Genomic DNA, 12627 nt, shown 5'->3' with positions numbered 1-12627 from the left:
TGAGAGGCCACCCTGTCTACTGAGCAAGGACACAAGAAACACAGAGTCAGCTTTAGTCCGTCCCTTGTCCCCTACACCCCCAGCCACAGGCAGCAGGCCTTCTCCCAGTCCTCCTTGGTCTAGGGTCATGACTTACAAAGCGGAGGCCCTGGTAGCGCTGAAGCGGGAGCCCATCCACCAGGTAGCTGGGTTTGTAGGGACAATCAGGCAGGACATGGCGCAGATGGGACTTGGGGATCAGAGGCACTGGGAACAGGAAGGGAAGAGGATTGAAGTGTGTGAAGAAGCTGGAGCACAAACATCTCAGGGCCACAAAGGGAGAGACCTCATGTCTCTACTCAAGTGGCTTCCATTTATAGTCACTGATGACAACTGTGGTCCCAATCCATGTGTATCAGCTAAGTCTGACACAGGAGGACTGCCACCACTCCTCAGGGGACATGGGAACAGTATGGATTGCTGTTTAATGACACTTCAAGAAGCTACAAGGCCCCACCTTAAGAACTTCTCCACTAGCCAGTTTCACTGGATTGTTGGTTTTGTTTTCCTGAGACAGGATCTGCTATGGTTGTAAACTTGGGATCTTTCTGCCTCAACCTCCAGACTATGGATTGTGGACAGGCGACACATCTGGCTGCCACCTTCTTTAAAGGGGGAAAAAATAGGGGGCACTTGTCAGCTTTTTTTTTTTTAAGATTTATTAATTTAGTATATGTGAGTATACTGTATCTGTCTTTAGACACACCAGAAGAGGGCATCAGATCCCATTACAGATGGTTGTGAGCCACCATGTGGTTGCTGGGATTTGAACTCAGGACCTCTGGAAGAGCAGCCAGTGCTCCTAACTGCTAAGCCATCTCTCCAGCCTACTGTCAGCTTTTAAAATGTAAACATGCGCAGCTGGGGATTCAGCTCATTGGCAGAACGCATGCTCAGCTCACCGTCCCAGATTCCATCCTTAGCATCAAAACAAGAGACTAACAGATTCTTTACTGAGTGATAAGAGTTGGTGGGATCCAAGGCCAGGTGGTGTTGGTTCGTGCTTTCAATCCCAGCACTCAAGCAGAGACAGGCCATCTCTGTGATTTTGAGGCCAGTCTGGGTTACAGTGCAAGTTCTAGAACAGCCAGAGCTATACCGAGAAACCTTGTCTTGAAAAACAAGCAAAGAAAGAGTTGGGGTTCATAAAGAGACTCTGACATTTGTGGCGGGGAAGGAATTTGTGAGGGGCTCTGGATTCTAATTTCATTTTTGGTCTTGGGTGGTAGTTAGACAAATGTCTATAATGGTTTGTAGAATCACAGAATTGGACATAAATGCTCTTCTGTTTTTGGTATCTATGCCGTTTTACACTTCAAAGGGGAAAAGATTTTGTGACTTCAGGGCTCCTATAAAACAGACAGGTCTCCCGAGTCCTGTCCATCAACACAGTGAGCCTTGATGTGGTGATCAGTATGTGGCCAAGGACTTACCTCGATAGAGGGTATCTCGAGGGTCAGGCCGCAGCATGTCGGCTGGGGGCTGCTCATCCCTGGGAGGAGTGCTAGAGGAGCCCACATGGCTGGCTGCTGTCTGTGGGATGTGGCCCACCTCATCCATCCTTAGGATGGTCTCATCTGTGTTCAGGGAGGAAAGAACAGAAGGAAGCTGTAGGTCCTGACAGAATCGAGCATGCTCTGTGGGGCAGGCGGCAGGGCTCAAACACAACTTCTGTATTCCTGAGGTAAAACCGAGGCTATCCCAGGGCCCCTGCCCTCAGAGGCCTTGTAACTTATGGCTTTAGACAGCCCCCTTTGAGCCTGCTCTACCCCAGGACCAGTTCATACCACAATTTTGTATAGACTAGAAAAAAGATACCTCTTCCTCAAAATGCTTGACTGTTGACCAGGGATACAAAGCCACACTATTTAATTAAACTTAGTCTACACCTATATAGTACTTCCTGGGTATCCCTGGCAGCTCTGGGGTTTGAAATTAAGGCTTCTCTGGGAAGAGGGAAAGATGTTATCACACATGCAATTTAGTTCCATCCTCTAGGGTGGGCAGCCTCTTTTACATCACCTGTGAATGTCAAGTACATTCACCGCCTTAGGACCCTTTATCTGCACTCCCCACTAAATACAGTCTTCCTTATTACAGCCGAGACTGGGGACCAGACTCTGGCATTTTCATTCCTTAGGCCTGCTCAGGCCACCTCTGCCTTTCTCCAGTCCACAGCATAAGCTGGGGGTCAAGCCCCTATATGGAGTGCTGTAAGCGGGTGGGGGGCATGAAAAAGTTGTGTCAATAGTAAACGTTTCTGGTTTTAAAACCTGGTCATAAGGAAAAAAAGTCAATAGTTAAAAGGTTCCAGGACTAACATAGGCCTTGGTTCTGAACATATGATACGTGCCACATACCTAGCAAAGCCAGTGAACAATCCCTGAAACACTTTAGCTCAGGTTCAAAAGTACCGAACGTTATAATATGGTGTCTTTACTGTGCACATGACTTTGTGTGCTCTTATAGAAACATAATAGTTTGATGAGAGAAAACAAAAAACTTGAGCATTAAAAAAGAAAAAAGCTATTAAGTGAGTTTTGGCTTAGACTTGGGACAGAATTTCCAAAATGACCCTTCATATAGCTTCTGGTTTGTATCACCCATTCACACGGACCGTGGTGCTGGCAGCCATCATTATGCAAAGCAGCCCACTTGGCTCCAACGATTATAAAATCAGGATATTGGTCAAGGAGCTGAGGATACACTTCAGGGAGGAAGAGTCCTGCTTATAAACATGGGCTAGCATCTCCAGCACCCCCGGAAAAGGTGGACGTAGCCTATAGCTCCAGCTGAACAAACCAGGAAGATTCCAGAAGCTCACTTGTAGGCAGCCTAGTTTCCGTGAGAGAGCCTGTCTTATGGGATAAGGTGGACAGCAACAGACACCCCATGTCCTCCCTGGCCTCTGCACAAAAGAGTCGATATTTTAAAATATTATTTTATGTGTATGAGTGTTTTGCCCCAATCTATGTGCCTGTGGAGATCAGAAGGTATCAAGTCCTTTGAAACTGGAGTTTAAAACGATTGTGAACCACCATGTGGGTGCTGGGACCAGAACTTGCATCAGTTCCCAGAACAACAAGTGTTCATCACCTTTAGATGTCTCTTCAACACCCAGATTTAATCATGTAAAAGTAAGGTATATATAGTTTATCAATAGACAAATCTGCTTTTACCTTTAATAAATGGCATATCAAAAGTACTACTTTAGGATGAATTTTCTTATGATCTATTATCAATAAATGTTTGGTGTATCTATGTATTTGGACCCATATACCTGTAGATTTCTCAGGCTAACAGTAATTACTATTAGGAGAGATTTCAAAAATTCTGCTCCATCTCGGGCCCTGGGGAGTTGGCTGCTTGCTTTTCCTCTTTAGACAAACAAACAACGAACAAACAAACCTGTATCTAACACACTGTCTTTGTTTTTGAGACAGGGCTTCTCTGTGCAGCACCGAGAAAACTCTATAGACCAGGCTAGCCTCAAACTCAGAGATCTGCATGTCTCTGCCTCCTGAGTGCTGGGATCAAAGGCATGCATCACCAGTGCCCACCAGGTCGTCTGGCTATCTAGCCCTTCCTTTCTTAAAAAAAAAATATATTTATAATAAGTACACTGTAGCTGTCTTCAGAGACACCAGAAGAAGGCATTAGATTTCATTACAGATGGTTGTGAGCCACCATGTGATTGCTGGGATTTGAACTCGGGACCTCTGAAAGAGCAGTCAGTGCTCTTAACCGCCATCTCCCCAGCCCCTATATATCCCTTTCTTAAACAGACCTCTGAACCAGGAGGGTAAAATCTCCCTAATCGTAAGGTTCCTCAAACTTTTATCCTTCCCTGAACCTTCACCATACCTGTGTTCTGCGTATCTGAACTTTATTCCCACCTCTGTGACCTCCCCGTGGGCCACATTCTCCCCAACAGAGCCCAGCCTACTCACTTGTAAAGAGAGATAAGAAGGGGGAGTCAATGATGGTGAACATGGCTCCGGGGTCATTCCGTCTCCACTAGAATTAGAGGGAGGGCACAGAGGTTGGAGGATGCACGTGAAGGAGGGGGTGGGGGTGGGGGCCAGGGGAGATAAAGGCACTCACCGCGACCTCCACGTGGTCAGTGCCCTCGTCATTCTGCTTGTGCAGCACCTCAAAGTAGTACCTGAGGGACGCTGATAAACTGGCGGGGGCGGAGACAGGAAACAGGCTTTCCCCCAGTTCGCCACCTCTGTCCACCCCTCCCACCCACAAGCTCCGGCTGCCCCTTTTTCCGATCGATCGATCGATCGGGCGCTTGCTATTTAACTATCCCCTCCTACTCCTGACAGCTAACCTTGACTTTCTTTTTGAAAGGGCCAAATATAAATAGTTCAGAAGTTCACTGGGAGACCCAGCAATGAACGCCTTAGTAAGCGATCCCTGCTGCCAGGACCATTCTCGGTGCTTTTACTGACGCGTAATCTTTGGTAGTTTGTCCAAAGTCGTCCAGGTAGTGAGCAATGGAGTTGTAATTTGGACCAGGCAGCCTTTAGGGTCCCCGCAAACCACTGAGAAAACTCAGCGCTCATGATAGCGTCGGCACACGCTGCAAAGGCTCTCTCTTTGCAAACAAAGTCTGCTCAAGGAAACTTGAAGCCGGGATATGGTCTCGCCTGTGGCTGTGCAAGCCACCAGGTGGCGTGCTGAAGCTGGACTAAGTTCATAGGCCAGCTCTTAATGCCATTCCAGCTGCTGTCCGCTGGAAGAGGTTTGATTGGTTTCCTGGGATCACCTCAAGGTCATGCTTCCAGCTCCCAGTAGGGACCCCCTTCTCTTAAGCCCCAGAGCAACCACAAAGCAGTCTTTATGTTTTCGAGCATTTCTAGGCCTGGATAAATGGGGAGAAAAAAAAGACCCGCCTTCTAGCCTGGAGTGTCACTCACTGTCTGTGTGGGCTTCCATCTGCCACAAAACTCTGGGCCCCAGTCACTTCCTCTAAAATGGAGGTGGGGGTTGGGGGGAGGGCTGGAGAGATCTCTTAGAAGAGCAAATGCTGCTCTTGCAGAGGACCAGCGTTCGGTTCCCAGCACCCATGTGACAACTTACAACCATCTGTGAGACAAGTTTCAGAGGATCCAATAACCCTTCTACACATGGCACACCTATACCTATACACATGTAGGCAAAATGCACTCATGGGAAAAAGAAAGTTTTTTTTAACAATTATAAAATGCAGAAGGGCAGGGCAGATGGCTTCTGTTCAGGCAGACCATGTGGATGCCTGGGCACGGTAACCCTGAGCTGGTAGAGATGGTGAGAAGGGGTCCTCCTGACTCTCATGCTGACAGGCTGGGCACTGGAGGGGCTCACAACAGTGCAGGTGGTAGCCACCCTACTTACCTCACTGGCTTGGAAATTTGACTCCGAAATTTCCCAAACTCCCCAGGGGCTGTCCATTCCTTTCCTGTCTAGAAGCATGGGAGAGAGGGAAGAAGAGAAGAGGGGAAAGAAGAGAAGATGGGGGGTGAGGGGAAGAGAGGGAAGGAGAAAAGAGTTAAAGAGGAAGACTGACCAACACACTTCTGCCCCCCCCCCCCATGGAAGGGAGCCTTCCCATAGGCAACCAACCCAGCATGAACCTTAGCATGGGCTCGGGGACAATGGAACCCAAAAAAGGTCTGTGGCTGGGCCCCTATTCTGCCTACATCTCCCAGTGTAGGGCAGAACTGAGGGGCAGCGTATGCAGTTTCTGTCCCTTCATGTTAGTGATGTTAACGGTTTAGGGGGCTCCCAAGACTCCCGTACCACATCCACGTCTGCCTCCAGGGGTCAATGAGAGGTCAAGGGCAGAGCTGATCCTACCTTGCCCACACTGGCCAACAGCTGAAGGCCTGAGACCTGGTCATCACGACTCAGCCAGAACTCGGCGTTGTCATCAGCAGCGATGGCAAACTGGATTTTCCCTGGGCAACAGCAGAGTGTATGGGTGAATCCAAGAGGGCCGTGGCACGGAGCTGAACGCCTACATTGTGCCTGAGCATTGATTCCCTTCACTCGAGGTGACTTCCCCCACTCGCCACCTTTGCATGGGGGAGGGGACTCTATGTTCTGGGGGAGCAATATGAAGATGGAGAAGTTCCAGGCTGCGGGGGGGGGGGGCAGCTGCCTAAAGGTACTGGATGAGAGTTCACCATGCCTCAGTTTCCCTTCCCTGGATGGTAGAATAACAAGGACTCAGTGTACATGTGTTTCCTAGCTCAGTTTTGTGGCTCTAGGACCCTCCTCCCCGGAGAAGGTGGAAGCAGGAGGAAGGGTGGGACATCGGGACTCCCTCACCATCGGTAAAAGGGTGCAGATAGCCAAATATGCGGAGACCATAGTTGGTCCACTTGGGGGACACAGCCAGCTTCCTCAGGGTTGTGCGGATCTACGTCAAGAAATAGGAACTGTTACTCAGAATCAGGGAGAGTTTAAGGATTTGAACTTTGATCTACTCAAGGCTGGTGGGGAAATGAGGGGGGGAAGAGCAGGTGAGACTAGGGGTGTGGTACGCCAACCCGGAGTGGCAGGCGGCAAGAGCCTCAGAGAAGAAGACAGGAAAGATATTCTAAACACCGAGGAAGAGCCCAAGAGATAGAGGGGGTAAGACAGACTGCACTGGACTGAGGAGCAGGGAAGGAGGCAGGTGGAGGAGATGAGATGCAGGAGACACAGAGGGTGGTGGTCTGGGCATGATGCACAGACGTTCTCACAGGCACTCACGTGGGGGTAGAGCGGGAAGTGCAGGTTGCTCCTGAGCTGTTGAATGGAGCTGCCACACCAGTCTTCAAACACGTGCAGGTTGGCATGGCCCTGGAACTGTGTGGGGCAGAGAGGGGACAATGAGTGAGTGGGAGCACTTGTAGTTCCAGGGTGAGAGATGAACACAGTGGGTATTCTATGGAAGGCTTGGGAAGACATGGAACCTTTAGGAGGTGAGGACCTAGCAGGAGGTGGTTAGGTTATAGGGCTATGCGCCTAAAGAGGATACTGGGATCCCCACTGCTTTCTGTCTTTCTTGACTTACCAGTCCTTTGTCACCATGATGTACAAAACTGTCACAAGCCAAAGGAACAGGGCCAAGCAAGCTTAGTGTTAACGCTCTGAAACCTTGACCCTACACAATGTTTTCTTGTTCATGAGTTGGTTATCTCAGGCATGCTTGTCACAAGGATGAAAAGCTAACATCAGTCCTGTGGCCTGACTCTAAGAATGGTGGGTGCGCGAGAACACACACACACACACACACACACACACACACACACACACAGATACACACACACACTCCTTTTTCCTTCTAGGCAGAAAGGGAGCCACCCTGCGGCACAGACAGGTGCATACCAGCCCAGTCATGGCAAAATGGCAGAAGTGACAGAAGGAACATGCCCACCATGCCTCCCCTGCTTCTCCTGAGAGGAAGGCTCTGCAGATGTCTGTCTGTCGTGAACCCCCATCTACCCAGCGGTCCTCATACTCTGGCTGGGTCAAGCATCTGAGCAAAGCTACGGTGCTATCTGGAGCCCCCTCTGGGCTGTGCAGCATCAGGGCCTCCTGCAGCTCACAGGCTCTGGGCAGCACTGCATTGGCAGAGGCTAGTTTGTCACCCTCTGACCTTGGGAAGTAGCCATCACTCACAGGAATGCAGGGAGGGGGCTGGGATGGGTGAGGATATGAGTGGGTTGGTAGGTGGGAGGCGGGTGAGGCTCCAAGGAAGGAAAAGAATGGAGACATTATGCAGCTTCAGGTCCAGCTTAAAGGATTCAGTTGTCTTCTCCAAGTGGTCTGCTTTTCTCCCTTCCCCAAGAGACCTCCAGGTCAGAGAGCTCTGGTCCTGGAAGAGCAGAGCATTCAAGGAGAGCCTCCAAGATGGAGTGGTCAGCTGTGTGAAGCCTGGAGCTACAATGCCTGGCTTGGCATGGAGAATTGTTTGTCATGAGAGAGGCTTTGGCCTAAGGGCAGGGAAACACCAGTTCCTCACAGCTCCTACCCCAGCAATTTAGCTCCGCATTGGAGCCTGAGGTGTTATGGGAAGCCCACAGGGCAGGTCAAGAGTGAAAGAGAGAATTATTAGTCTTTTCTTTGAGGTAGACTTTACCCAGCATTTGGCTGAGCCTCAGACTTTTGTGGGTAACCTCTGGCTGTGGGGGTGTCTTGAGAATCCTTGAACGCCGTCTTCCTCAGACTGACAACTACATCAGAATTTGTGTTTTGTGTTGTTCCGTGTTAGGGACTTTGAATTAGCAGAGATGTGGCATTCTGGCGCATCAGCCTCAGCGGCTGCCCCCCTCCTTTGCCTGACATAGGCAAAAAGTCCAGGGGAGGGGAGGGCTTCCTCCAAGCTTCAGTTGTGAGGCCTGGGAACTTCCGTTAGCCTTCCAGGACAAAGTATCTGTCGAATTGTCTCATTTAGAAGGGAGGATATGGGGATTCAGAAGTGCCTACCCAAGAACATATAGCAATTACTCTGTGTAGATGGGGGACAGAAGGGGTGTGCAGGGAAGGCGGTCTATCCACTACCTTCTGATCCTCAAGGCCAGCAGCAGGAGGAGGTGGGTGGTCGTGTCTTCCCTGCCCTGGGTGTTCTTACTGCCCTCCAGGATGGTTCTGAAGCTAGTCACTCAGGTGATCACTATAATCTTTATGACTGACCTGCCTGCCTTTCATCCCCCTCCACACTCCCCCCCCCCCCATTCCAGCTCTCAACTTTTCACGCTTGTAAAAATGCAGTTTCCTCATCAGCCCCTTTGCTTTCTTTGCCACATGGTGACTCCTGTTTATTCCTCAAAAGTTTTTTTTCAAATTTGTCTAAGAGCCTCTGTGCCTTCCCTGGGAAAAGCTAAGGACTCCTTCCCATGTGTCCCAGCATGAATTATGTGAATTAACAAATGCTTGTAGAAGCTGAACTCAGAGCAATCCGTTCTACCATTGAGTGCTTTGTACTGGTTAATGGGTTCACAGTGCAGTTAGCTGAAAGGGGGCGGGGTAAGCTCAGTGGTTTATAAAGCACTTAACTGGGAAGGAAGTGGGCAGAGAGAGAGATAGACAGACAGACAGACAGATAGATATAGAGAAATAGAAAGATAGAGACAAAGGTGGATAGGGGCTGGAGAGATGGTTCAGTGGTTAAGAACACTGACTGCTCTTCTAGAGGTCCTGAGTCAAATCCCAGCAACCACATGATGGCTCACAACCACACCCATCTGTAATGGGATCTGATGCCCTCTTCTGGTGTCTGAAGACAGCTACAGCATACTCATATAAATAAAATATTTAAAAAATAGATAATTGGATAGATAGATATAGATGGATAAATAGAGATAAATGGATAGATGATTGATAGATAACTGGGTAAATATTTATAGGTGGATAAATAGAGATAGGTACTTCGATAGATGATAGATGGATGATAGATAATTAGATGATAGCTCAAAAGACTAAGACATGAAATGTGCATACTGGTTGGTGTCACCGGTGCTTGGAGCTGCTGTAGAGGGACAGGAGAGATCAGTTGCCTCGGCTGTGAGCACTGGCTGACCCTTTCTATAGTTAGCTTGCTGCTGCTGCTATCACACCAGCATACTGATGGGTGCTTCAGCTTGGGGCCAGTGAGGCCTAACCTGACCTCAGTATACAGTCAGCCAGGCCACTGGTTCCTACATACCAGGAGTTCCGAAAACCCCATCTACTCCTCCCCACTGTAAACAGTGCTGGAAACTGAATCTGGGAGTCTCATGCCAGTGAGAAACAAACACTACCAACAAGCCATACTCCTGCTCTCTGGTCTAGTCCCGATTCGAGGGTGCTCCCCTGTGGAATGAAGGGGCTTCAGATGCCAGAGCGATAAGGGATACACTGGAGCTTGGTGAAGGCTGGAGGCCCATTCTGTGAAACCTAATGGGTGAAACTTCCCCATTCATAGGGAACTGACATACCATAGGTGTCTCACCATGTGACCAAAGTTCGAAGACGGAGACAAACACACAATGGTGATGTGGGTTCCAAAACCAGGAAAGCCTAATCTACAACAAATCTTATACCAGCGTTCACTGCAACCTTAGTCAACATGGCCCCAGATTAGCAACGATCTGTCTAATAGAGGGAAGGGATAAACAGAATGTGGAACACAGTTCTTCCTGTCTCCACATCCTCCTAGGAACTTCTGTTCCATGAGAATCACAGAGAGGGAGAAGCAAATGTGTAGGCAGAAGTGAAGAAAAAGACTAGCAGACAGTCAAGTGGATGGACAGCTGTGCCCTCCAGGGAGCCGGAGCGCTGTCTAGAATGTTCCTCTCAGTGGATCTGCAACTCCTATGGCCACTACATCACCAAGACAGTCTCTGAGAGCTGTTTTGAACTCTGTCGAACTCTGTTCTCAGTTATAAGCGTCACACACACACACACACACACACACACACACACACAAACACACACACTGCCTCTGCCTCCCAAATGCTGGGATTAAAGGTGTCACCACCACAGCCTTGAGCCTTGTAATTATTTTTGTTTGGAGGAATGTCTTGGATGAACAGTGTTCTAATGGGCCTGCATGCTGACAGACAGACAGACAGACGGGATGGCTGGCACTGGCGTTTGCCAGTGGACCAGGAAGTTTCTAAGCACAAGTATTCCACACACAGTCCCAGCTATCCAATCCGCTTAGTCCCTTTGACACACTAAGGACAGTAGCTATGGCTGCTGCCCAGGGCAGAGAGGCAAAGCCTGAAGTGTTCACTTAGAGCAAGACTCCCCACTAACTTCAACTTCTCAGACGCACTGCCTGCAAAGGGGCTGGGCACCCTAATCCGAGAGCCGAGGTGGGCACACGCCCGTCATGGGGACGAATGCTGGGCTGGAGTGGCTGCCCTAGGGACTCAAGGATCTGATTTCATAAATCTAAATGAAGACTGAGGATTTAAAAATCTTTTGACTTTTAAAAATGAAATCCATGGAAATCGGTCATTGGTACCAAATATTACTTTAAAGTCAACTCTGGCCAGGTGGTGGTGGCACACATACCTTTAACCCTAGCACGTGGGAGGCAGAACAGGAGGAGCTGTGAGTTTGAGGCCAGTTTGGTCTACAGAATGAGTTCTAGGGCAGCCAGGGCTACACAGGAAAATCCTGTCTCCAAAACCAACCAAGCAAACAAACAACAAACAAACAACCCAAAAATAAAAAAAGTCAGTCCTGGCCGGGTATGGTAGCGCATCCCTTGAACCATAGTGCTCTGTAAGCAGAGACAGGTTCTGTGAGTTCTAACCTAGCCCAGGCCTCTTTTTCTTAAAACAAGAAGTCAGGACAGATAATGGTGGCATGTACCTATAATCCCAGTAGTCAGGAGGGTGAGGCTGGAGGATTATAAATTTCAGGCTAGCTTGAGCTGGAAGTGCTGCTATACGTCTATAATTTTAGTACTTTGGAGATGAAGGCAGAGGATTAGGAGTTCAAGTTCATTCTCAACTACACAGGTTGACGCAGCCTGGGCCATATGAGTTCCCGTCTCAAAGATAAACAACAAAAATACGTGAAAAAGAGAAAAAGAAATACGATCCAAGCTGCCCTAATTGAGTGAAGGCTAGATCCCAGATCTCTGAAGCAGTGGCTTAGCATTCTGTCCAGTGGCCAGGTGATGTCACCTAGAACAAGTACTCTACCGGCATTGTAACCCATCCTCCCACTGGGCTTTGAAACAGGCAGCATCAGAAAGGAGAGGGGCTAACATTGTCTCCTTCACTCTTGCCCTTGTGTGGGTGCGTTGGAAAGAAAACCACCCAAGCTGCAAGATCAATCTGCAACAGGAACAACAAAGACAGTAGACTAGCCCACACCACACAGCCAAGAAAAGTAGTCTCTACCCCAAGGCCCTGAGATAAAGATCCGGGGCTTTAAACACACCATAAGATACAATTTCCCAGAGCACCATGTTTTGGTATAAAGGTGTACTCAAATCTTGTGCAAGTACATGTTCATTTAAAGAGAGAGAGGGAGAGAGAGAGAGTACAAATTCTCTAAAGGAAAAGGTATCAGGACGGCTGGGGTTTTGATAAGAGACAGACTGTTGCTTCGCTGTGCAGGCTTACGTGACTAACTGCCCTGCTTTGACACTGTACCTGGTGGTGATTTTTGGACCCACAACAACTGCTTTCTGAAGCAGATTCCTAACAATGTTCTTTGAGAACACTGGAAGCTCAGAATCTTAACAGGCATTTATGGAAAAGGCAACTGAGGGGCAAATAAATTTGGGACCTGCTGAGATAAACCAAGCTAAACAGATTTCCCCAGGACTTCTCAGAATCTTTCATATGCTAATGTGAATTTCCAAGAACAGTGGCCCTGCACATTGGGTTTTTATGTTTTGTTTTTGTTTTAATCTTTTTTGAACAACGGATTCCTTTCTTCCTGGAATAGCTGGGATTTAATGGTTTGAGAAAGAACTCTTTGGGGAGGTTGTTATCTTTAAGACTGGGGATTGGCATAGCCTTGAAAATCACATAACTTCCCTAGACACTGTTTTCCCACCTATAAAATGAGGATAATGGCCCTACGGTTTAAACCCACTGTGTCTCT

The 12627-nt window shown here is 48.6% G+C and overlaps 1 protein-coding gene across 1 annotated transcript in view; it reads right to left on the bottom strand.

The window, feature by feature from the left end:
- The window catches only part of B4GALNT3 (beta-1,4-N-acetyl-galactosaminyltransferase 3), an 88125-nt gene that overhangs the window by 13541 nt on the left and 61957 nt on the right, over positions 1–12627 (bottom strand). Inside the window, exons 4-11 of the mRNA XM_080915042.1 lie at positions 6784–6879; positions 6358–6448; positions 5884–5984; positions 5422–5489; positions 4144–4222; positions 3990–4056; positions 1473–1616; positions 137–246 (exon numbers count right to left, since the gene is read on the bottom strand). Of these exons, the coding sequence (XP_080771168.1) occupies positions 137–246; positions 1473–1616; positions 3990–4056; positions 4144–4222; positions 5422–5489; positions 5884–5984; positions 6358–6448; positions 6784–6879 (756 nt within the window). The remainder of the gene's footprint in view (positions 1–136; positions 247–1472; positions 1617–3989; positions 4057–4143; positions 4223–5421; positions 5490–5883; positions 5985–6357; positions 6449–6783; positions 6880–12627) is intronic.

Source organism: Micromys minutus, assembly GCF_963924665.1.
Source record: "Micromys minutus genome assembly, chromosome: 3".
In the NCBI taxonomy this organism is placed as follows: Eukaryota; Metazoa; Chordata; class Mammalia; order Rodentia; family Muridae; genus Micromys; species Micromys minutus.
The sequence above is the reverse complement of the archived record's forward strand: the minus strand, read 5'-3'. Positions and strand labels throughout refer to the sequence as shown.